Source organism: Gopherus flavomarginatus, chromosome 1 (genome assembly GCF_025201925.1).
Source record: "Gopherus flavomarginatus isolate rGopFla2 chromosome 1, rGopFla2.mat.asm, whole genome shotgun sequence".
NCBI lineage: Eukaryota > Metazoa > Chordata > Testudines > Testudinidae > Gopherus > Gopherus flavomarginatus.
In genome coordinates, this window is record NC_066617.1 from 356,877,917 (window position 1) to 356,905,039 (window position 27,123).

Here is a 27,123-nt window from a genome sequence, read left to right on the forward strand (position 1 = left end):
CTGAGGTAATGAGTAGCCCCCTGCACTGTCCCATTTTTTAAAATATCTTCTTCAAATATACCCTCTTGCTCTGTACAGCCTTTTAACTGATTCTGATTGCTAGGAATAAAGGCACATTGTACTTACTGATTTTTGCAGTGAGTAACGGGTTAAGCAACATATTATGAATAAACCATTCACTTGCCATTTACATCGCATTCCCTCCTTTGGAAGGATTAGCAATAGCTGAATCTTTCAACATATGTTATTTTTACTTGGCTAAATGCACCGTGTGCAATTTTCAGAATTATGTTTCTCATGCCATTTTGGCTTTCTTAATTATCATGTTCTTAGTTGAAATCCCTCCCCAGCAGTCCTGGCTTACTGAGGTTGAGTAGGATTGACTGCTGGCTTTCCTACTGTTTTAATGTAAACCAGTGGGTCAGTCAAGGCACTTCAACATGGTTAAAACCAAGAAGCTCTTCACTAACAAAGGGCTGTACTGAAATCAGTTCATCTTATTACTGGCATTGGGCCCTTCGGACTAAAATTGTGTTTTCAAAATCAATAGTGGTCTCCCTAAAAGTTCATTCTGTTTGGAAATTTCTCCTTGTTCGAGAGAGTTTCCCTATATCCTAAATGACACTGGAAGAGATAATATTACTCAGGATAATTCATACCTGGTTACTGGTGAATAACTCTAATCCGAAAAGTTAATCACCTAAATCCATAGTAAGGCCCCTAAATAAATGGTCTGATATTCAAAGTCGCTTGCCGAATCCTGTTTGCCTTAGTTGCCCAGTTAGTATGGGTGAGTGAGTGAGATTAGTATGAGTGAGACAAGTAAGATTAAGCCTTAATATACTAGGAACCATCTCATTTTGGGCTCCTTCATCCCTCTCTTAGTAGGTTCACTCTGCTGGCCCATTGGTTAAGTGGTTTTCAAAACATTTTACTATATTCTCATTGTATGGAAAGATCTGTTAATAATTTGCTTTCCCTTGGAGCACAGAGAACTTTTCTAGATAACTTTAAAGTTATTATTCTTGTTTGCAACTACTGGTTGCATTCCTCGGAGTTTCGTCCAGCTGTGGCCACCTGGATTCAGAACTCCACCAGGTCTGGTGAGACACATCAGGAGGTGCATCAGTGTCTTTTTTACACCTGACAGAGGAAAGACAAAGAAAAGAATAAATTAATTCTCCTGGCACTATTTGAAGATCAAACCTGAGTAAGTCTTATCCCTTAAGCCCAATTTTGTATGGCAATGAGGCTTAACTTCAAGGAAGTCCCAACAACACTTAGTTTATAATTAAGACTAATTAGGGACCTTAATTTTTCAGATCATTAACAGGATGTTATTCTGGCTACCAATCTTCAAATGGCAGGGTAATCTCTTGCTAGTTCTGGTGAACATCCCTGTGATAGTATGACATTCATTTTTGTCTAGTTGAAACAAGTCTCTTTTTTTCTAGGGTACTCCTGGTCTAGGCTGCTTTTTGCACGGTATGCTTGAAGTCCCCATGGATGGGCAAAGCTGCCTCTCCTTTTCTCTTAAGACCAGTTTTTATAGCAACATCTGCAAATGGTTTCATTTAGAAACCCACATAGGACCCAGTCTTGCGCTACGTACTCAGATAAAGCTCCCATTGTCTCAGTGAGATCTCCACAGATTTAGGAACAGCAGAAATAGGTACTTAAAGATTTTTTTTTCCTAAAGCCCCATTCAGTTTTTAAATTCCCTCTCCCGCCCAAATTTTAGTTAATAAAAACTAGCAGGCAAAAGCACCAACCATCAGAGATCACAGAGCTTGCAAAACACGGTGGCCTGGATCTGAGGGGAGTATACAGCGTATGTATATTCCAGCACTGTTGATAGTCGGAAGTGCTTCTCAAACACCGGATTATCTTGTGGCTTTAGTACATAGGTTTTATGGAAAGGTTCACTTGTGTTGTCATTTCTTAGCGTTCTTTACCATGCAGAGCTATTGTGGAATGCATAATGCTGTGGGTATTCATATCCATGGCGTGGTGACCATAGCCACATCATACCCTGCAGAGATACATAATAAGTAGGATTTATCTCCTCTGGGTGCTAGTCCAACATTCCAGATTTCTGAGTCCCGGCAAGCAGCCCTAGCTGGGTCTTTTTTAAGCCAAACTGAGAGACAAATGTTTCTTCCTTCACCCCTAAATTTCCCCTCCTGACCTGTGTCCCAGGATGGAGAGGATTCACTCTTCCACTCTCATTTCAGTATGTTAAAACATCACAACCTTAGTGTCTGAAATCTTACAGTTTGGCAGGGCTAGGAAGAGGAGATTTATCCCACTGGGAAAGGGAGATTCCCAGCTTCCCAATGGAACATATAGCACTTGCTCCTGGCCCTGGAATGGCCCAAGATACTATACCTTAGAGTACTGACATTGTGTATATCACACACATACACACACTTTACTGGGGTGAATTTTTCTATCTATCTTCTTTCCAAGCCACTTGTCATGGTTTCCTTGGATTCAACTGAACAAGGTTCAGTGGGAGCCATGAAAATCCATTCAAGTTAATGTAAAATAGGTTTTATATATATATATATAAACATGTAGGAAATTACATCCAAAAGATGGTTAAAAGAATGTTAAGGTTGCAAAGTCAAGCTCTCAAAAGTAAAGAAATGACAGAATTAAGGTTTAATTACATGATCACATGTTTTTTCTTCAGGACCCCTGCCTCGTTCAGTGCACAGGATAGACTGTGTTCACTGAATGAGCAGTTATTCACTATTTCTTTTTATCCTCATCATTCAGTATGTGGTCCCATTTGTTATTTACTGTGCAGGATCCAAGCCCTGCACTGAATACAGAATTATTAATTTCCCCATAGCGTTTCCTATGACACTTTTCTCTCTCTCTGTCTCTCTCTCTCTCACACACACACAAACACACTCTCACACACACACACTCACTCATTCACTCACTGTCTCTCTCCCCCCCTCCCCCGGCGTTGGTCCCTCCCCTTCTGCAGGGAAATTCTTGTTCTGCCTCTCCATTCTTAGGATGGAGCATGTGCAGTTGCTGTGGGTGGATGCAGCATATGGAGTCCGGTTGACACATAGCAGCTGTAAGGGGGATGGAGCATGCTTAATGAGGCAGAATCTCTGGAAAATTTAGCTGCTGGACTTTACTGAGCATGTGCAGAATGTGGTTTTTTTTTTCTTAGAGCCTTATAACTTGGACAAATTTGAGCAGATTTTCATGGTGACTGCAAAATCCACAGCTCTGACACCAGGATGACCCCCTGCCAAATTCCAAGTCCGTGCTCCAAAGCATGGGGACACTAGAGTTTGTCAATGAGACTATAGTAAGATTTTTTTCTTATGTGGGCAAACAACATATTTTGTTGCTAATCTTGTTCTTGGAAATTGCTGAACCTTTTTAGCTGAAACTTAAAAAAAAATCAGTCTGAGACACATTGGGCATGGAAAATTTCAGCTCAAATGTTTAAAGTTTGGCAAAGTTACAAGCTGCTGAAGACAAGGCTATATAATGGGACATGTCAAGCTGCCTTGACTATAGACAGAGCTGCCAGTTCTGCCTGTAATAACATACACAACACATACTTTAAAGAAGTGACATACTACATGTGTGTGTGTAAATATAAAAAGGTCATTTTAAAGAGTTTTCCTAGCCTCCTCTGTTGCTTGTTCAATTGGACCCATGCAAAGTAAGGCAGCTGCCTTTGAAAGCAGATGGACAGAAAAAATGGTTTCAGTAAAAGTGTTTAAGTCTCTATAAAACAGATCTTACAAACTGAAATGGCGCTTCTGGAACCTGTGCAGAGTACATGAGAGTGTGGTGTGCTAGGAATGCTCTACCAGCACTTGTATGGGATGACTTATATAACTCACTCATGGCCCTGTCTCTTGGGAACAGTGCAATCATCCCAAAGTCATGTCGATAAACTCTGCACAGTACGTCTCACCATCGTGTAGTCTCTCTTCACAGACAGATCTGTACATATATATATGCATACATATGTAGAGGCAGTGTGGCCCATTGGAGAGGACAGTAAAGGGGGGCTCAGGAGGCCTAGGTTTATTCCTGGCTCTGCTACTGGCATGTGTGTTCTTGACCAAGTCACTGTGCCAGCTTGCCAGACTGAGGTTCGTGCCTGTACCTTCCAGAGCCCACTGCCTCCCAGGCTGTGCTGAGAACTCTAACCCGCCATGGAGTTAGGGTTACTGCAAGCCCTGCTCTTGCAAGGCAACCCAAAACGTAGGGTGGATTGCTGCATGCGCTGCTAGAGAATCAGGAAAGTAGACTGTATCCCCACCCCAGAAATCCAGCATTGCGGTAGAAGTGGGGAGCCGTGATTTGTAGTCACCAAAGCTTGAATGTAATCACTTCTCTTATTCTACTGTCCCCATTGATCCCAGATGGCAAAAGAAGCGGGAAACCTTTTAAATAGGAGAGGAGAGATAAGTAGAAGCAAAGAAAAAAGCTGTTTTAAGAGGTTCCCCAGCTACATTTCCAGGTTGTCTTTCTATGTCCCTAGTCCTCCGAACACTTTCCAGTGCATTAGAATGCGTGATTGTTTGCTTTGCAGAGGGTTGCCCTGGACTGTGTAATGGCAATGGCAGATGTACTCTGGACATGAATGGCTGGCACTGTGTCTGCCAGCTGGGCTGGAGAGGAGCGGGCTGTGATACGTCCATGGAGACAGCATGCGGCGATGGAAAAGACAACGATGGAGGTAGGACGAAAGTGTATGTGATTTATCAGGCTTCACAGAGCCTTACACTGCTTCTCTTAGCAAAGCCCAGAGCCAGCTGGGAGGATTCTAGGGTGCAGAAGATCCTTGTTCTTGACAGCTGATGGAGAATGGATAGTGAACTTTGTCAGACTAATTTTGCCATATTTTATATGAATTTAAATTGAATTAATTGGGTGCAGGGGTCTGAGGTTTGTGTATCCTCAGAATAGGCACAGCACAGTCAGTGGCAGTGCAGGCTTCCCTCCACCCCACTCCACCTTTGTGCCGAGCCATGACACAGAGGGGTGAGTTTCCCTGTCTGTTTGAAACCTGGCCTCTCTCCTGAGACTGCCACCAAGGGTCCTTACTCACCTGGAATGGATGTGAAGCCGCAACCTAGAGGCTTAACTAGCTGATCCCCAAACCACTCAGTCCCTCTCACTCCACGTTTTATTGATTCCAGTTCTATACATAATGAGTCAGACATGAGAATAATAGCTCAGCGTAATGCAGAGTTAATGTTCAGAGTTATCTCATTACAAAGGAAACCTTGGAACAGTGTGAAGGTTTGAATTAGAGGGCTGGAGATGAGATATTAAATTTGAGGCATAAGGGAGACTGCATAATTTGTTTTGTTGTCACTAAGCAAAAAGCTCTGTTAACCACAGTCTGGGCCAGGACCCAGACTGTGAAATGCAGACTGCGTTTTGCACGTGTCTTGTTTTATCGTATTAACAAGAACCGTACGGTTTTTTTTTCAAAAGGCCAACCTTGTGATTATTGACTTCACAGGGACCGGGCTTCTGATTGCATATTTAAAATGCCTTTGTACATCTGGCAGGGCAAGTGGACCAAATTGTCCCCTTAGAAAGATGTTGGGGTGGGGGGGACGACCCACAGCCCCATACAAAGAGTACAAGCTGTAGAACAAAGGCCGCTTATTCCCGCTGGTGAAACCAAATACCACTGTATTAGTTCTTTCTATTTACAGCTGACACAAGGCACCAATAAAGTTCGCCACACCACATGTGTAAAAATATGGTAAATATATCCAAGCATAATCCTAGCTTCTGTGAAAAGAACCTGTCATTTCTTGGAGAGAGGGCAAAAAAAATCTGAGGTAATCCAGCCCAGAGCAAATGGAGCCCATAAACATAACATCAAAAAGACTGTGATCAGACTCTGGCTCTGTGGGGATATAGTCAGAGATTCCATGGTCTGAGGTGTTCACTTCTTATGTGGTGACTCATTAGGTTATCCATTTCAAAGGAACTGTTGATTACCTTGTCAGCCAACAAGGCAACAGATGTAGACTGGAGAAGCAAAAGGTGAGTGCTGTGTTTATCCTGTGATAAGTGCCTTCCCTCATCCTGTGGACAGCTGGAGATCACTAGCTTGAAGACACCCCCTGCACCAAGAGTCGGGAGAGAGGGTGGTGTAGACACTATGACAGTGGCCCCATGCAGGGAGATCCTCGGTGCTAGATCTGCCAGCTTTCCTGCTACATTGCTGGGATGGTGCAAAGCAGCTGGAGTGATAGATCTGACCCATGGTCTTTAAACTTGTTACTTGAAAAATCAGCTTCTGCTCTGTACAGCAAGATAACTGGGAAAAGGTGTTCAGTCGCTCACGCTAAAGGCTCAGTGCTCTGCAGTCCCGATCAGCAGCAGTGAGACCTTCACCACCCCCGTGGGATCTACCAGGGGTATTGTGCGTTAGGCAATCAGATTGGCCCCCAAAAGCACTGCAGGAGTATGGGCCAGAGTGGCCCCTGCTTCACCCTTTCAGGGAGCACAATGCTCTGGCACCCAGAGTGTAGGGGTGCCAGAGCCCTGTCTCCTACAAGAAGGATAGCATTAGTGCTCATAAATGATCCGGGAAAAGGGGTAAAACATGAGATAGCAAAATTTACAGACTGTAAAAAACTACTTGAGATTGTTAAATCCAAAGCGGACTGCGAAAAGTTACAAAAGGACCTCACAAAACTGGGCAACAAAATGGCAGATGAAATTCAGTGTTGATAAATGCAAAGTAATGTACATTGGAAAACATAATCCCAGCTATACATATAAAAGGATGGGGTCTAAATTAGCTGTTACCTCTCAAGACAGAGATCTTGGAGTCATTGGTGGATAGTTCTCTGACAACATCCACTCAATGTGCAGCGGCAGTCAAAAAAGCAAACAGAATGTTAGGAACCATTAGGACAGGGATAGATAAGACAAAAATATCATAATGCCACTATATGAATCCATGGTACACTCACACCCTGAATAATGCATGCAGATCTGGTTGCCCCATCTCAAAAAAGATATACACCGCTACTTCGATATAACGCCACCCGATATAACACAAATTTGGATATAACACGGTAAAGCAGCACTCCGGGGGGGCGGGGCGGGGCTGCACACTCCAGTGGATCAAAGCAAGTTCAATATAACATGGTTTCACTATAACGCGGTACGATTTTTTGGCTCCCAAGGACAGTGTTATATCGAGGTAGAGGTGTATTAGAATTGGAAAGGGTACAAAGAAGGACAACAAAAATGATTAGAAGTATGGAATAACTTCCGTATTATGCGAAATTAAAAAGACTGGGACTTTTCAGCTTGGAAAAGAGGTGACGAAGGGGGGATATGATAGAGGTCTATATTATCATGAATAGTGTGGAGAAAGTGAATAAGGAAGTATTATTTACCCCTTCACATAACACAAAAACCAGGGGTCACCCAATTAAATTAATAGGCAGCTGGTTTAAAATGAACAACATGAAGTAGTACTTCACACTACACACAGTCAACCTGTGGAACTCATTGCCGGGGGATGTTGTGAAGGCCAAAACTATAACTGGGTTAAAAAAAGAATTCGATAAGTTCCTGGAGGATAGGTCCATCTACGGCTATTAACCAAGCTGGTCAGGGATGTGTCCCTAGCCTCTAATTGCCAGAAATTGGGAGTGGATGACAGGGGAAGGATCACTCAGTAATTGCCTGTTTATTCCCTCTGAAGTACCTGGCATTGGCCACTGTCAGAAGTCAGGATACTGGGCTAGATGGACCATTGGTCTGACCCAGTATGGCTGTTCTTATGTTCTCTTGGGGTGCAAGGACTGGAGTGGTTTATTTCCACCTTTCCTCACATGCCAGTAGAGGGCTAATTTCAGTCTAGTCTTTAAATATTCATCTGTGCATGTGTTTAAACCAAGAGTCAGTTTGGATCATATTTTTGAAGATATTTTGTGCCTAACTCCCATTGAAATCAATGGGAATTAGGCATCTAAATGTTTTTTTTTTAAATTTCACCCTTATGTTCCCAGAAGAGCTTCTGTATATGCAGAAGTTTCTCTCATGAGAATTGTGACTCCTGTTCACAGTAAGTGGTGTTTCACTCTGCCCGAGTTCACTATTCAGCTCGTTCTAATGCAGTGGTACCATGCAGAACACTGCCACTGGAAATTCCTTACTGTAATGAGAGCTGGAGTGAAAAAAATGTCTTCAGGTCCTGGGGAAGTCAGACTCCATGGGAGACAGGTAACAGAAACTCTTCAGGAAAGGGGAAGGCTGTTTGGCACCAGAGAAGCAGTGACAAGCTATGGCAGGAGTAAGAGATGCTCTCAGTGAAAGAGAATCTTTGTCCCGTTTAGGAAAAAGAACAGGAGTACTTGTGGCACCTTAGAGACTAACAAATTTATTTGAGCATAAGCGTTCGTGGGCTGCAGCCCCACTTCATCGGATGCATAGAATGGAACATACAGCAAGAAGATATTTGTACATACAGAGAACGTGCGGATACAGACTAACACGGCTACTACTCTGAAACCTGTCCCATTTAGAACAATGATATTGCCAGGAAAAATCCCAAGAAAAATGTGTCATTGGGCTGGCCTGGCAGTACTGTTTTAACACAGTGGGTCTAATCCTGCTTTCAGTTACATTTCAGTGGCATTGCATCAGGTTTTACACCAGAGTCGGAATTTATTCCAGGGTCATTACAGGGAAAACAGCAGAAAATGATTCACCTTTAACAATCCAGAGCAGTTCAGGTTACAAGGGTTTTGCAGGCTGCACCAAAGGAGTCACAAAATTTCTTACAACAAACTGCAGAAGTTTTCTAAAAATGTGCACAGAGAGGAAGATCCTAGAATGACTCTCTTGCCATTGTTCTGTGTTACATAACCTCTCTATATCAGGAGTGCGGACATTGGCCGCTCTGCTGCAACCCACATGCTTATAACAGTGCAGACCTGAAGCCTTAAGTAGCCAAGGAAACTAATTGCCCCATGATAGGACCTGGAAATTGATTTAAAGGCCCTCGTAAAACCTTGAGCCTTAAGGGAGAATATAGGTGCCATTACCTTCCTGGAAAATAGATTTCCTACCAGCAATCACCTCTGTCAGGGATTGAATCTGGGGGAATATCCTACCCAACTCGCAGACATGCTGCATGTTAGGAAAACTGCATCAGCAATCTATTTTGGGGAAGCTTTCCCCCTGCACGAACACTCTGTATTAACAGCTGGAGCTTTAGAAATGTTTGACTAGTTGAGCAATTTTATTGTCTAAGCATCTTCCAGTGCCCTGAGTTCTTAGGAGAACTATCAATATTAAGCTGGAAATCTTTTTTTTGCCAAAATTTCTGTCCAATTCATGTGTTAACTTTGCGTTGAGGGTTTCATCACTGGTCCTGACTTTATCTGAGGAAGCTAGGTCAGTACCTGGGAAAGGAGGATTCTAGGGTCTGCAAGTAGAGGTGCCGGTTATCACAGAATCATAGAATATCAGGGTTGGAAGGGACCTCAGGAGATCATCTGGTCCAACCCCCTGCTCAACGCAGGACAAATCCCCAGATAGTTTTTTTTTTAAACCCCGTTCCCTGAATGCCCCCCTCAAGGATTATCTGGAAAGTGGTTGTCTTTTGAGTCAATATTTAACCAGTTTCCCAGTAAGGGACAAATAGATGCAGTTAAGAAAGAGGTAAAATCAAGGTCCTGACCATTTATGGTATTTTAAGGATCCCATAATATTTTTGGTAAGGAGCTGTTATTCCCCATTCTCCTTTCCTAATTTCTACTTTGATGATTATATCTTCCTACTGGCATTCCTCTCACAATTTCAGTTGCATACAGAATTTTTCCTTGTTTTAAAGTATTATGCAGCCTGGCTGTGGGGTGTTAAATAGCTATTGTGTTCTCATCCAGAGAATGGTGGACAAAATGATTTCAGTGTAGCGCACTTAAAATGCAGAAAGGAGATGAAGAACGTTCTGTAAATATAAAATTTTATTTATAATATTATGTCTCAAACTTCATATGAATGAGAGATAAATGTGTCAGAGTCTCCTGCACAAGTTCCAAGCACACTAGTGTGGGATCTCGGTTTAAACAGATCTGAAAGGCACTCCGTAGTGATTATGGAATCTGCAGGACATTTTAAAAGTATCCTCCTCCAACTAAAGTAACCCAGGCCCATCCCATGGTTTAGCACACAGAAGCAGCCTGCTGACCTTCTTTTCTCAAATGCCTTCTCCGTATCAGTGGGGCTGCCATATCAGCATGGTGTTTTTCTCAGGAGACGTGAAAAAAGCAACATATGATTCTCTCTCTTCTGCAACAATTCCTCTGTCCTCAGTTTGTCTTATTCATGAGACCCTAGCGCAGTGTAGCCAAGTAAGAATGCAGAGTTCCAGAGTACGCAGGACCACCTCTTTGTTTTTCCAAATGCAATTCCATACTCAACTAGTTCTTACCCAAGAGCTCGCAACCTGAAAACACAATCCTGCCTCCCTTTCCTCCAACCCCCATCCAGCAGAACAAGATTTTCTCCTTTTTTAAACTGCAGTGCACCAAACAATTGAGCTATTGCATTTTGCATTTTTGCCTTTCTCTGAGGCATCTGGAATGAGCCATTGCTGACACAGGATACCAGAGTTGATGCTCCAACACTCTGCCCCCCTTAGATGTAAATTCTAGAGCCAGGGTCTCAGCAATATACATTGTTGTATTGACTTCACCACGGTCCACTAACTTCAGAGCTAGGCAAGCTTCCTCCATTGATCACTCTGTTTGCCCCCTTCAGAGGGTGTGGAAGCCCTTTGGCAGGCTGAAGAATATGTAATGATCAGAAGAAGGGAACTCAAGTGCTTTATGCTCTTCCACCAGGAGGAATCTGGCACCTTTTTTTACCATCCTCCCTGCTTTACTTTGAGGATGAAAGTGTTCTCTTTGGAGAGCTAGTATGAGAACTAAATGTATTTTTGCAGTATGTAAGGCCAGAAGGGAAAATAATGGCAGGATTTTAAAGGAAGGGGGTAAAGAAACTGACAGAATCCCAAAACAAATATGTTGGAGGTGGACAAAGTGATGGATGCTTTGCAGTGCTTAGTGATTTCAGATTTTTTTGTTTCCTGCATGCTGTTTAGAACATTTACTTAATGCATGCAAGGCTTTTATAGCACAAGAATATTGTCTCCTGGACATGGTAGGGGAACTTTCCAATTCCCTGATCCCATAAAAATGATACAGTAATGTGCTAGCTAAATTTACAAAGGCTAAGGGAAGTATTAAAATCTGAACACACCTGGGAAAACAGCCATCATAAATTAACATTTATCATCACGAACACGTCCAATCAGACAACAGGGTCATCTTGGAAGAACCACAGACTGCTAAAGAGAGGAGGAAACGGCAAGCTTTCCCTGAAAAGATCTAACAGCTGTTACACTGTGATTTGTTATAAATTATTGACTTTTCTTTCTTTGTCTTTGAGGAGGGCTGTTAGTCACCCTTCCCTCCAGTAAGAGAGCAGAATCACTAGTTCATATTTTCAGGGGGTTCATTTCTCCTATGACACTCTGGTGGGTGGGACAGCACCCGTTGTGCAGCATTTGCACTAGGCAGTCATCTTGGGGAATGTGCGAGTGTGATGTGGAGCCATACATCAGGAGACTCAGAAATGGATGTCACTGAGCCATCTCCATAGCAGCTGTGTTGAAGCCAGGGAATTGGCGATCTTGGAGTGACCTTGGTTGTCTCACTTCACATCTGATGGCTGGGCCTTACCAAAATGCCTCTTGCTGGCAGATTCATAGAACAGCACTTGTCTCTACCTCAGAAAGAAGACATAATGACACTGTAGCGAGGCAGAACAAGGCAAAGGAAGGGGTGCATCTTCTCTAGACAAGCCTCAGTTGAAGAAATGAAGAGATCTCGTGTTCATATGACCTCACCACCACCACTTCCATTGCAAAGAGGAAATTGGAGGATAAGGATAGCTAGACAGGGTGACCCTCATTATCATCTTTATATTATAGGCAGTTAAAGCAACCCTGGCAACAAATATTTATGGTTAACCCTCCTCCCCCTTCCATCCCACTTCACTGTCTCATTCATGTGCTGTGATAAGCAAGAGTGTGAGCTCTCTGGAGTAGGGGTTGTCTTTTTTTATAACCTGCCTGTACAGCACCTACCACAATGAGGCTCTGATCCTCTGAAAGAGGTACATCTGGAGGGAGTTAACGCAGCTTATTATTCTTGCTGTTTCATAGATTCTAGATGCTGATGGTGTTCCTGGCCTCTGTTTTCCAGAAGCTAGGAATGGGCGATAGGGCCTGGATCACTTGATGATTACCTGTTCTGTTCATTCCCTCTGGGGCACCTGGCATTGGCCACTGTCAGAAGACAGGGTACTGGGCTAGATGGACATTTGGTCTGACCCAGTATGGCTGTTCTTATGCTATAATACAAATAATGATTGATTATTCTTTTGAGCCCATACATGTGTACTGGGCATTTCAAAGAAGGAAGTAAAGACTTAGTACTGTTCTCAAAGAGTTTGGAATCTAACTTAGGACATAAACAGACAAAATAAAAATAGGGCAGGTGGGGAGGGAGGGGAAGAACAAAGGTTACAATAATAAGATGAAGTGGTTGCTCAGGAAGGAATGGCCCCCCTGTCCATCTTTCTATTACATTTGTGTTGAGTCTTCTTTGACTCCTGACCATTTTTGCAAGATCATTCTAGTATAGGGCAAGATGCAGCAACGTGTACACTGACTAGTGCTTGTAGGTGAAATTCGGCTCAGCACAGAGCTCCAGCTCAAAACCTATTGGCTGCTTAAGTCCCAGAGGTGTAAGCTTTGTGCTGGCCCTCTACACAGGCATGAATTTCTTTGGCCTGTGCTGTGCAGGAGGTCAGACTACATGATCATAATGGTTCCTTCTGGTCATAAAATATATGAAGCTGCGAAGCAGCAAGAATAATCAGCTGTGTTTACTCTGGCCGCAGATGTGCATCTGTTAAAATCTCCATCTCTTTGCTGTCCAAGTAATAAATCTGAAAACATTACAGGGCAAATAATTATCATTGCAACAGATAATGTCATGCTGTCATTCTATGGAGTGACGGACAGACAGGAGTGCCTCTTACTCTTGTACAGGCAAAGGGAATGCTTCTTACTGCATTAGAAAGGCTAACAGATTTTTGTTGCTTAGTATGTTACAAAAGGTTTTTCTTAGGCACTGCTCCCATTGAAGGTCTGCAGTAAAAGTTCCATTGTCTTCAGTGGGAGCAGGATGGGGCCTTGGATGTATCATGTGTATTCTGCCAATATCAGGGTTCATCAGGAACTTGTACCCTCAAGACTCTGTTTTCTTGGTTGCTGGCTAGTATTAGAGGAGTCATGCTCCAAAATATTCAGTCTGTGTAAATACTGTTCTCTCCTCTCCCATGACCTGTGTGTTCCATTACAGTATTCCACATGCAGCACTCATCATAGTTTGCTTAAACACATCATAACACCTCTAGCTGAAGGTTATTTGCATTCTGCTTGTTGATGTTAGCATGACGGATTTTTGTTGCAGCATCCATAGCTCTGTAGAAATGCTCCATTATTCAATCCTGGCGAGCTAAGACGCTGCCCATTAAATCACCCAACACAATTCTGGGGCCATGAAAAGTCACAACTAATTTGAAATTTTATTAGCTCCTAGCTGATCTTGTTTACTGCAGAAGCAGTCTCTCAAACTAGCCCTTTACCTCTGTATAAAACTCTGATCCTGGCATTGAATGCTGAAGCGGAGAGTCTTAGCCCTCGTCCAGACTAACCCGCGGCATCGGCGGGTTAAAATCGATTGCTCGGGGATCGATATATCGCGTCTAGTCTGGACGCGGTGTATCGATCCCCGAGCGCGCTTACATCGATTCCGGAACTCCATCAATCCGAACGGAGTTCCGGAATCGACGCGGAGAGCCGCGGACATCGATGCCGCGCCGTCCAGACTGGTGAGTACCTCGATTTTAGAAATTCGACTTCAGCTACGTTATTCTCGTAGCTGAAGTTGCGTATCTAAAATCGATTTTAATTCCTAGTCTGGACGTGGCCTTAGAAATGAATCACTAGGCTGCATGAGGCTTGAAAGGGGAAGCAGAGTCCTGCTGCTCCTGCAAGCACTTTACAGCCAGCAAATACTGAGGTGACCAAAAGAATTCAAGAGGAGGCCCACTGTTGCTTGCAATGAATTCCCCTGCGATGCACTTGTGGGTGTGAATGTGACACATAGTTTTAGTACTGGGGAGAAAATACTTCACACTTATTTATCAAAGTTGAGAAATAAATTGAAAAGTTTGCCTCTCCCTGTAAGCAATAATGTCCAACAGGCAGCTCATTTCCTAGAAGTTAATGACTAGCTTTGCGCCTGTGGCTCTTAATCCCATCTCAGCAAAGAGGGCTTTGAGAGAAATCAGAGTCCCGATAGGGAAGCTCATAGGCGATGTTGTATAGCCACAAAGCATCTCTGTTTGCTCAACAGCCTAACCCTTCCAGAATGCTTAGGAGGGAGGGGCAGGGCATCAAAATCCAGGATTCTCCCGTCATGCGTATGCACATGCTCCATCCAGCTAGCCACCAAGGAGGTCGGTGTCCAGACTGGGAATTCCATGTTGTTGTTATAAACCACCCAAAACATTTTTTAAAAGGAAATTACTTGTGGCTTTGAATCTGTAAGTCTTTGCATGGTGAGCAGTAGGGAAAGCAAGGTGGCTGTGCTCCAGATAACCTGGAAGCTATCCCAGGGATGCAAATAAGGAACAGGGTTAGCATAGTCATCCGCATTGAACATGGTGACCTACATTTTCAAAAGTGACTAATGGTTTTGGGCACCTCGATTTATGGGTGCCCAGTTTGTAACACTTACAGGGGCCTCATTTTAAGAAAGTGCTGAGCCACCAACGCCTGAAAATCTAACCTGTTTCAGGTGTCTTGAGTTTGGCATCCCATCACTGAGGCACCCAGAATCACTTGTCATTTTGAGACATCTTGCTCTGCAGAGTCCAGGCCCCTTTTTGTGCATGCTCCCTCACTCTCGCCCAGGGTAAAGACTCGGTGGGGTGAGATGGAGAAAGGGGTGTATGCAGACACATGGGTTTAAGTGTCACTATAGTATGCTGTCAAGTATCAGAGGGTAGCCGTGTTAGTCTGGATCTGTAAAAGAAGCAAAGAATCCTGTGGCACCTTATAGACTAACAGACGTTTTGGAGCATGAGCTTTCGTGGGTGAATACCCACTTCCTCAGATGCATGTAATGGAAATATCCAGGGGCAGGTATATATATGTGTGCTAGCAAGCAAGCTAGAGATAACGAGGTCAGTTCAATCAGGGAGGATGAGGCCCTGTTCTAGCAGTTGAGGTGTGAAAACCAAGAGAGGAGAAACTGGTTCTGTAATTGGCAGGTACTGAGGGGAGCACTCCCTTCTTTGTCACCTGTCTCGTTTCTAGACAGTAATAGCTTGGTGGCCTAACTAATGCAGGGTTATGTGTATCTTTATTTGTAAGTCCCGATTCTCCCTTTGATGAAAATTTCCACTGAATAGCTAAAACCAGCATGGCTGGAAGTTGAAGCTAGACAGACTCAAACTGGAAATAAGGCACACGTGTTTAACAGTGAAGTTGATTGTTCTGATTATTATTATTGCTTGTATTGACCCCCAGTCATGGTGCTAGGCTCTGCATAAAGACAATAAAAAGATAGTCCCTGCCCCCCAAAGAGTGTGTGGTCCAAGTAACCGTTCGGAACAGCTTCCCAACAAGGTAGATCCTCCATCAACTGAAGTCTTTAAATCAATCCTAGATGGCTTTCTAAAAGATGTATTGTAGCTCAACTGCAAATTAACTGGGCTTAATGCAGGAATTACTGGGTAAAATTGTCTGGCCTGTGTTATTCAGAACATCGGGCTAGATGATTGTCATGGTCTCTTCTGGCCTTAAAGTTTCAGAATAACGCCAGCTGGATGCTTTGGAGCGGCTTCTATCTCAGTACCAGGAAAGCAGAAGTCATGCTGCTGAGCAGATTGTCCCTCTGGCAATATAGCTCCTCCTTCATGTCTGCCCCTAGTTGAAGGGATTCATTGAAGGTGGAGAGTCAGGTGAAGAATCTTGTGGTTACTTTTGAAGCTGTTCCCCCAAGGGATGCACCATGTAGTGGATGTGGTAGAAAAATGTTGGTGTCACAATCTCCACAGGCTACAACTTTAATTACCTGATGGTAACCTTTCAACAACAGCACATGCCTTGTGGTTTGATTACTGTAATTCCCTGCACGTGGTTCAGGATCCAGCAACAAATTCACTTACTGATATGTGCAACCCGGGGCATATTATGGCCACTGTGTATCCTGCCCCCTACATCAGTGGACTGATTTTAAATTGGGATCCTTGGTTTTTAAAGCCCATGGATCATATTTGAGACCTCTTCCTTGAGTCTCCCCCTGACGGATACTTATGCTCTTACATCATCCACCTGTCAGGAATTCTGTCATACCTCTCAGGTCAGCATGTCTTTGCTGCAATAGACTGTAGGGTGCAGTACTCATTTCTGTCTCAGTCCATCATCCCACCTTTAAAAAAACACTTCCCGCGGTTGTAAGTGTCAAAGGTGTTTTGGAGTAGGACCCATCTGGCCTTGTCAATACCTTCTTCCCCGATTCTCTTTACCTCTCTTGTCATACTGCACCCCTTCACTTGTTTTCATCTCTTTTGGATTATTGTAGCGTGGTTTTTATTGCATTTTAATTTGTTTTTATTCATCTGTTTAGCTCCCTGAGCAACTTGCTTTGTGGGGAGGGCTTTTTGTAAATGTCACTTTATCCTTATGACTTTGACAGGGAAAGTAAGAGCTCACAGGATGTGAGAAGACACAGCTGTATGCAATATCATTTATTTCTTCTTACTGATCACTGAAAGACACCACATTTGATAACTGATGGGCTTTTTTACAGTAAAAAACAAAAGCAGAAGATACTTGGATGGGTGGCTGAACATCGTTATTTATTATCTGGTTTGTAGTTTAACTCTTGCAGGTCTTTGGGACGTCTCAGACACAAGCAGTCCTACATTTTCCAAGCTGAAAAAAGTTTAGCACTATAGCTTCCATTAAAGCCAATGAGAATTGAGTAGCTAAATCTGCATTCAACTCACAGAGAACTTAAGGACTATAAGATGTCAGTGACAAGATCCTTTGGTGTAGTTATACTAAACTTAGAAAACACAGGACTGAAAAGTATTAGGCTAATCTGTAGCCTGGGTTCCCAGCATTCCTGCATATGCGAGATAGTCTCCTATATATCTGCTCCTGAAACATGCACCTGCATCTTTCTGTGAAGACAGAAATTCCTTGCCATCTTACAATTTCAAATCCCAAACTGCAGCTCTCATGTCTGAAATAAAGACAGAGTAATGAAAAGGTATGGTACAGCAGGTTTGCCAGCCTCTCACTACAGTGTCTGCAGCCTTAGAAAACATTATTAATGTGTGGGAGTAAATGACAAGGTGTCATCTCACTTGAAGCAGTAATCTCTACAGTAATGGGGTGGGTTTTTGTTTTTTTTTAAAAAGCTAGATATAGATAGGCATATTAGAGCTACACAGTTCTTTATTTTTTAAACTGTGTCTCAGATTCCAACTGAGATTCAACCTTGCAAAATCCTACTAGCCCAATCATCTGCTTCTTTTGATGGGCAGCTAAAATATAATTAGTACTTTTGTCATTATCATCACTCATCATGAGACAAGGCAGATGGGCAGATTTTGTGTGTGCCTGGTGCATTGTCATGACAATTTGGAAGGAGTTATAGAGAGAGAGATAAGTACCGACAGGAAGAGAGGTAATAGATTGGATTTTCAGAAGCACTCAGCGGTGGCCTAAATGTGCTCCCATTAATATCAATGGCAATTAGCCAATGCTGACCACTTTTTAAAATCTCTCTGTCACACACACACACACACACGCATGCACACACAATCGGCCAGATTCTGTTCCTAGTTACCCTGGTGTGAATTCGGAATAATTGTTTTAAGTCGGGACTGTCTCCTGATTTATGTCTGTGCATCTGGGCTCAGACCGTGACACAAGGTGTGTAGTAAAGGCAAGCTGATTTGATTTGGTTTATTTTGCAATAATTTCTTAGAAATTGAAAATATTCTGTCCTGCCACCTGAGGGACAGTTTTACTGTCCATGCACATTCAGTTTTTGCCTCTGTGCTGAGACTGCCTATAGGACAATAGCTATTGAGGGTGGTTTGGCTGATACTGATCGCTTCTAGGGATTGGTCTGACAGCACTGTACATTTCACATAAGCCTCTGAGCAGCCATCACATGGTAACAGTTTTCATTCCCTATCAAACTACCTTATTTGAACTGATGACTTAGAAGCGAAGAGCTCCATATCCCATTAACCAAGCCCCAAATGTCTAGTCTCTTAATCTGATTTAAGAGTCCATCTCAAGTGCGTGCTAACTACTTTTATTTTTGAACGTAATGCTTCACCAAACCCCCACAGAGCTATCGTGCTTTTTCTTTGCATTTCCTTCCCTGTCATTGTTTATTACCAAGATGTTTGTGATGAACAGTGGCATCACAGAACGTATTGAGGAAGAGTCCTGTGGAAAATAGATGCTTCTGTTTACACATATGGTTACTTGGCAAACAACAATACTTAATTCTAGTAAAATATGCTTAGTAGACTTTCCTCGTGCATGTGACAGCTAGTGCTATTTTTATCGTAAATTGAGTGCTGGTGAAAGGTACAGGATTGACAGCCGGGGAGCGTGAAGCCCTCTGTTGATTCAGAGAATAGGTACAGCACAAGCAGACGCTGAGCACACATCTCCTTGCAGGCCTGCTTTATCCCTTTCCCCACCACTGAATCTTACAGGGACCGCTCCTTTAAGTTCAGCTTTCCAGCATGGAGCTTTAGCAGATGGCTCCACTGACTTCAATGGTGCTATGGTGATTTGCACCAGTTAAGGATCTGGGCCTCAGTGCCTGCTTAGCCTGAGTGTGTCTGCTGAGAATGGAACTGATGGCACGAGGGGTGGGGGTCAAGTTTACAGTTTAGATTCCTGTCGCTAGGGAACAGGCCTGAGGCACCAAACTCATTTCACATAAGCCAAGAACAGCCATCAGATGGTAACAACCTTCACTCACTACCAGCCTGCCTGAATTTGACAGGGTGACCAGGAGAGAGGTGAAAAAATCTGTATCCTATTATCAATCCCCTGAGATTTTCAGTTCTCCTTTAAAAAAAAAATCTGCTATCTTGAGCTTCATCTTTTCAATTCAAATAGCTTTTAAAACAACAAGCCATACCCTGAGCTGGTGTAAATCTGTGTCACTCCATTGAAATCAGCAGAGCTTCATAAAAGTCCACAAGCAGGGGCTCTGGCCACTTGGCTGTGTCTCACGGTGGGGAGGGATAGCTCAGTAGGGAGCGTTGGCCTCCTAAATCCAGGGTTATGAGTTCAATTCTTGAGGGGGCCACTTAGGGACCTGGGGCAAAATCAGTACTTGGTCCTGCTAGTGAAGGCAGGGGGCTGGACTCAATGACCGTTCAGGGTCTCTTCCAGTTCTATGAGCTAGGTATGGCTCCATATATTCTATTTTATTTACCTTGTCACTGCTGCTCTCATATCTCCCTTTCCTTTCTGCAGATAGCTTGGTGGACTGTATGGACCCAGATTGCTGCTTACAGCCTTTGTGCCATGTTAACCCACTGTGCCTGGGCTCCCCTGACCCACTGGATATCATACAGGAGACTCAAACCCCCACTTCCCAACAGAACTTGCACTCTTTCTATGATCGAATCAAGTTCCTGATTGGCAAGGACAGCACACACGTCATCCCGGGAGAGAATCCATTCGATGGAGGGTAAGTGTTTGGGGGGATTCTAAACAAGAATTAAAGCTCAGGTCCTATGTTCCCACTCAGAGGTGGAATGGGGAATTGTGTGCAATGAAATACTAGTAAAGAACAGCAGAAGGATACAGGAGACAAACACTGTGTCATTACTACCATCCCAAATGTCTGCCTATGGGAAATAGATATCTGAAGAATTTCATAACTAATATAAAGCTGCTGACGGTCCTCCCAGGGGTAAGGCACACACAGAGAGAGAAACTAAAGGGACAAAGCCATTTTTCTGTACTGTCAAATCCATACCCTCTCTGTTCAGCTTTCCTCTAATGGTAAGACTTGGTTTCTGCGCTAATCTTTATAGAATAGTGGAATTAATTGACCTGGTTCGTTCTGTGTCCATCTGTTTCCTTTATTAGTCAGCCCTTCTTGGGAAACCTTTTTATCTCCCATCTTACATTTATCCCAGGGTGTATCGCATGGGTCAGAATCCACCTGTGGGATTCTGAGACAGCACACAGTTGCCCTCAGAATTAATCAGAAGTGCGTTCCATTTAGACTACATGCCTATGCCCCACCTTGGGTGCAAGTGGTTTTCCCACTTGGAATGTGCTCTCTAGCACCAAGGTTCCTTTGCAGTCACTTACTTAAGCTTCTGCTTGCTCTGCCACAGCAGTGCACTGGCCGGAAGCAGGAGAATAAGACACTTCCTTCCTGTGCAAATGGCCCACGTTGCTTTTTTCACAAAGCAGCCAGTGAGTGAGTGCCACTAATGCAGCTTGGTCTGTGGTTTGGCTTCCCTTGTTCAAATGAATGTAGTTTTCCAAGAATGCTCTGCAGCAGTGCACTGAAAACAGCAGTCCCAAGTTGGCAAACCTTGCATCCCCTCCCATCTCAGTTACGGAGAGGAGGAGTTGTAACTAGAGTTACAGCCTCATGTTACATATGACTATTAAAGGCCTTCAAAGAGCCTGAAAAGGTCCTGTGGCATAGAGAAGGCCTGATATTTCTTATGTAAAAAGTAAGGCAGAAAGTAGGTTGAAGTTTTTTAATGCTGAGACTTTCATCATCATCATCATCATCATCAGAAGTAGGGAGCAGCACGAATCACGTCTGCAGTTCATGCCCCAAATCAGCAAAGTGCATGCCTAACTTTAAGCACATGAATAGTTCTGCTGAAGTCATGGGGCGACTTGTGCTTACATTACAGTAAAGCACATGCTTAAGTGCCTTGCTGAATTCTTGATAATTCAGTGATCATTCACTATGTTCTCAATTTTGTCTTTCGGAAGCTATCATGGAAAGGGTCCTGGACATCTCTGATCAAACTTGGCAGTGTCAGAGTTTAGATTCAATCTAAGTAATTATCCCTTATGTTCAGCTTTCCCAGAGAAAGTAGCTGTGCCATGGAAATGCATTGGAATTGTAAACACCTAATTTGGCATGCTCATCAGGCCAATTCAATACTTGTAATTCCACAGCCACCCCAGGCCCTGGTGAAGCTGATCCAAGGTTATTCCATGGATCAGCTGACAAAAGGATATTGCCCTCAGTATCCCATGCGCACCACCGTCTGTGACTCACCATCTAGAATGGTCCTGGAAGCTGACCTCAGACCTGAGCCTCTTAGAAGTACATCAGTGTCAGTGAGTCTGCTTGATATGCCTTTGTCCATGATTTACCTCTTTGCCAAGCCCAAGAAGGCTAACTACAGGCCTTTGGATTAAAGCCAAGCAATCATTATGTAACAAACAATGTTATCTTTATCAGTCTTCACAAGACTGTACATTTTATTATTGGATACTAAACAGTGCAGACTCTTGCCTGAGTGTTAGTTTAGCAGATTCTCAGCTGTCAGATACCAGGATTCTTAGTTATTGCAGTAAAAAGCATGTACCAGAACATGGAATAAATTGTACTAGAAACTGTCGGATTCTGCTGTCCATATATTACGGTGCAGTTTGTTTGTGTTCTTTAAGAGCCTACTCTGCTTTCAGTAACAAGCAGATATTCTAGGAATTACTCAAGTCACCCATTCATATAGTGGGTGAAGCTGCCCAATAATGTACTGATATGACGAGAGTGAAATTCATTCCTGTGCCCCAGTACAAGATCTGTGTTACAGCTTAAGTGCCACTTAAGTCCTTAAAAACAGGGCTTAAATGGTTCATAGGCTCTGGGCTGCCTCTCCTCTCTGCTCAGGAGTGGATTTCATCTCCAAGTATGTAAATATCCTGCTGTTGAAAGATGTGAGCTCAAAAGAGACATCTGCCACCCAAAAGGCTGAGGTTTCATACATCCCTGGCACGTAAAGCGCTTCCTTTGCTAGAACAGGGAATGCAAAGATTAAAATTAATGGGACAGGTTTCATAACTGGTTATTTTTCATTTATAACATTGGAACTAGTAAATTGGCCTTCCTGTTTAATCTACTTTCATCATGGAGAGCTCTGCAATTACATCAGTTATTTATGACATTTCACTATTCTTTAAATATCAGCACTGGGTGATTTTCAATAAATATGGCCTGCAGACATGCCACCCCCAGCTGCCATATCACATTGCACAAGTTAAACAGCCTTGATCTTAGCATAGAAGCTCTCTAGGGAAAACCTATGTGCTTCAGAAAGTGGTGTTAGTGGCTCAGTAGATCGGTACTACTTCTTCTGAGCAGGTGCTTGGCCAGTGCCCCAGCACAATATCAGGGATGCTTGTGACACTGAGCTGCTGGAGGTGCTGTTATTCTGACGAGATGTAAAACTCGGGTCCTGAGCCCTTGCAGTCATTTAAGATCCCATGACACTTTTCACAGGAGGGGAGGGTGTTCTGAGCTAACAGGATACTCGCTGTCCTGACGTTTTGGGGGCTGTTGCTATGTGCCGTTTAAAGCTATCACTTGACACCCCAGAGGTGGCAGCTGTTGAGCACTGCACTATCAGTAATTCCTACCCAGAGAAATGGTCGTGGTCAGTAAAGTGCTCTGGGCTCCACTCCACAGGGCTAATCGGGGGACACACACATGCACACCATTTATCATTAACATTCAGAAAATGGAACACAGATTCTTCTTGAATCTTCCCCAATGCTTGTGTGGAGTGTGTGATAGGCAGATAATCTCGCTGCTCTCGGTGAGACTGCTTGCAAAGGAAAGTAATGCTTGGCATGAGTCAGGGGGGTAGCATTTGTTCCTAAGTGATGATATATGTAGCCATTTCCTTTTTTCCCTTCCAGGTCCATCCCCTGGCCTGTCTTACCTGCCTGCACAACGGGGGTGGGTGGGAAGAGAGTGCAGTGAGTCTCTCTACTGCACTGTAAGTGATCAGAATTCTGGCCCCTGTTTTACTTTCGGCACTATCCAGGTAACTCCCATTTCGGAGTAGGAGTTACTTGGCTCCTGCATGGGGAAGATTAGCACCCCTGGAGTGCAGAGCAGGGGGAATCGAACAGGGTGGGGAGTGGGTCAGAGCAGGGATGAGGGTCCACTCAGCGGCCTTTAAACGTGTGCTGCAGTTGCTGTTTCTGTGTGCAGTCCATGCCTTAAGCGCCCAGGAGAAGACATTCTGCCTGCCTGCTTTTCTCCTCTGTAGGGAGAATGCCTCCAGCCACTGTGGCTGGTGTGATGCCCCTCTGGGACCTCCCACTAATGCAACAGCAGCTTCTAAAGCCACAATCTAGCCCTCACTGTCTATTTATTGCTTGAGTTTGTATGTAATGCTGTTGTTGGAAGGGAGGTGTTTATCATCCCTGGTGGAACTATATCAACACAGTACGTTTGCATTTCCTACATGGCCTGTGTAGAAGTGGCAACAGAATGAAATATATGACAGAATACCTATACGATACATCCCCTGGGCTTTAGAGATGCGGCTTCGCTACCCTTTAGAAAGAACAGCAGTGCAGATCATCTAATGGAGTACAAATAAACAAATATGTCATGACAGCTAGCCTTTGAGTGAATTTATTATTGAATTACACTGTAGCTTTTTAAGAACAAGCTGAGCTGACAAGCCACCTCATCACCGCAAAAGGGGGAGAAAAAAAGACAGTGATAAATAACCCTGTGGATAAAAGTAAAGACCGTGTCTTCTCCAAAATACCAGCAATTATATAGTATTCTTGTCAGGGTTAAAAAAAAAACCCTACCCATATTGAAATGATTGTTTATGATGATAAAGCAAATAGCTAAATTAAATTCTGAATGCACAGAATGTCTTTTTGCATCATTTTGATGAGCAGATAACAAGTACTCTTCTGCCACTTGATCATTCTTGTATTGATTTCAAAACCACTTACTTTTGCTGTTTGCTTTGTATCTTTAAGCCGTTCTTAGTTGTCCGTCACCGTAAGGAGTAGCACTGATGCACTGATGTCAAGTTGTTGACTTTCAAGTGGGACACCTGAGATCCTTGTTCTCTCTTGAGGGACAGTGTCAGACAGTAGTCTAAATTCATGGCCCATGGAGTCTCCTACATCAAGTGTCAGCATAGGACTAAGCTACCTCTGGAAGTCAGGCATAGAACAGAGTTTTTTCTGTAGTGTGTTTTAAAAGAACTCAGAGTGTTTTGAAAGAGTATCTGCTTTTGACCCCCTGATGGATTATTACACAACTATCATGTAAAGCCATGATACTGTGCTGTCAGTATAATTAACTTTCTGTGCATCCAGCATAATTATATGGGCAACTGGAAACAAGGAGAAGACCTATGGAATAGAACTCAGTGTTGTGTACGAGTGCCCTCGTGAAGATTGGCCTCTGGTACTAGCTACAGAGAGACCTCTTCCCTCCCCCCCCAGAGCCAATACACAGGGAAGGAAGAAGGTCCAATGGTTTAAAATTCTGACTGGAAATCAGAATTTCTTGGGTTCTCTTTCCAGCTCTGCTACTGATTCCTGATATAACCTGAGTCTAATCACATCACTGCTCTATGCCTCAGTTTCCTCATCTATTGAATAAGGATAACAACATGTACCTTCCCTAGAGGAGTGTTTGAGGCCAAGTTAGTAAATGGTTATAAAAGCGTGTTGAGTTCTTGAGATGGAAGGTACTGTATGAATGGAACAGTTTGGTATTTTATAATATATAGTGTGTATGCTTTTTTTATTATTATTGTTTTTATTTTGCACAATCAGACCCTACCTCATCCATTATCGAGAGCTAAAGCCAATCAGCTGATCCTGGCCAGAGAGCAAAAGAATGTGGAAGGGTTGGTGAGATAATACTGTCCAAGTCTCCTGGTTTAACCCTTTCAGCTCAGTTCTTGGGGATTTAAAATGTAGATCTGCATGGTGCTTTCATAGTACCCTTGGAAGGGAGCTTTTGTTTGCTTTCTCCATATCTCCCTATGTCGGGTGATGGTAAGCTGCCCAGACAAACATATAGGCCTTGTCTTCACTGTTAAAAAATGTGTATTTGGGGGGAAGGAGTGTGACTAACACAGGGGAGCTATCTTGAGATAAAAGCACAGCGAAGACAAGGCGCTTTAGTTTTACTGTGAGGTAACCAGGCAAAGTTAGCCTGAGGAGGGGATTTACTTTACCTGGTGGTAAAACTAATATGACTTGCCTTCACTGTGTTTTCACTATGGAATAGCTCCCAGGGGTTTGTTATCCTGCGGTAGAATATGCATCTTTTATAGCACTCAGGATAAAGCCTGATACAGGAACCTGAAACTGAGGTGATTAATGCAGTCCCCAAGTTCACAATCTTGTGTTGTAATAGCATCTCCATACAGCCTTTTCTTGTTCTGGCTTTAATCTGAAATATTGTAGTTAGGCCTCTTTGCCTCTGGAAGAGCTTGATGTGGACACAAAACAAAGTGATGATGCAGCAATGCATCCACTAGCTGGCTTCTGCCTGAGGTCAATTTTACCATCTGCAGGAGACGGATGCAACAGAGAGGATTGTGAGGTTCTGCTGATAATTTCCCTGATGTCAGCTGATCCAGCATGTGGCTTTGGATTGGCTCCAGGAAGCCCATGACTTGTCAGAACTGGGTATGTTGGTCTGTAGTAGAATAGCACCCATGTGATAGAACTAATGAAATACAACCACCTCTTGGGTGAAACACAGAAGCTGTTAACAGAGCACAGCAACTCTTTATAGACTAGGGATCGGCAACCTTTGGCACACGGCCTGTCAGGAAAATCCGCTGGTGGGCCAGGACGGTTTATTTACCTGCAGCATCCGCAGTTTCGGATGATCACAGCTCCAACTGACCGCGGTTCACTGTTCCAGGCCAATGGGAGCTGCGGGAAGCAGCGGCCAGCACATCCCTTGGCCCATGCCGCTTCCTGAAGCCTCCATTGGCCTGGAATGGCTGCCGCAGCCAGTGGGAGCTGCGATTGGCTGAATCTACGGACGCTGCAGGTAAACAAACCATCCATTGAATCAGTTATATTGAAATTTAAAAATCACAATGGCATGAAATGTCACCATATTTCCCTGATGGGCCGTGTGCCAAAGGTTGCTGATCCCTGGTATAGACTATTTAAGACAGGGTTTGAAGAATACCTTATCTACTTTAACTGCATCATTATCATTAATAGGTTTGAATAAACCTTGATATAGATCTATTCAGTGTACATAGTGGAGGGTCATGGTGTATCTAATATGTTACATATTATTATTATTATTTTATTAATGATGATAATAATTTCCCATCCATAACCTTGAGATTAAGGAGACATTTTTATGTTTTCAGAAAATACAAGAGGTTTTTCCACCATCTCCTTGTCACCTTCTTTTATTGCTTTCTGCTTAAGTGGCCTCTTTAATAACTAAGATCATTGTTTCTGAAACTGAAAAGAGCAAAAAAGAGGTCAGAAGGACCAAAATAGCTTCCTTTACTTTGGTAATATTCCTCTTAAGCAAAGATAGTGTGTACTTTTAAAAAAATCCTCTCTCCTCTCCAGAGGACAATAAATGTGTGTGCCTTTGACTTCAGCCTTCCTTTTGACTTAAAAATGTAGAGTATGGTGACATTTCATGCCATTGTGATTTTTAAATTTCAGTATAACTAATTCTATGCCATAAGCTTCTGCAAATACACAGATAGTAGAAGGATTCATGTACATGAAAACAGGGATGAAGTTCCAATCCTTTTGTAAGTTTCTTTCCACAACCTTGATAAAACGATCCATACCATGATCTTTGCCCATTTGCAGATTTCTTAATTGAATGGAATGTTCACAGAGTCATCAAAAACAAATCCTGTGAT

The 27,123-nt window shown here is 43.2% G+C and overlaps 1 protein-coding gene across 7 annotated transcripts in view; it reads left to right on the plus strand.

Annotated features, from left to right (window-relative positions):
- The window catches only part of TENM4 (teneurin transmembrane protein 4), a 1,003,172-nt gene that overhangs the window by 866,057 nt on the left and 109,992 nt on the right, over positions 1–27,123 (plus strand). For all 7 annotated transcript variants that reach the window (XM_050940297.1, XM_050940246.1, XM_050940262.1 and 4 more), the window contains 2 exons: positions 4,580–4,726; positions 19,706–19,922. In XM_050940297.1, the coding sequence (XP_050796254.1) occupies positions 4,580–4,726; positions 19,706–19,922 (364 nt within the window). The remainder of the gene's footprint in view (positions 1–4,579; positions 4,727–19,705; positions 19,923–27,123) is intronic.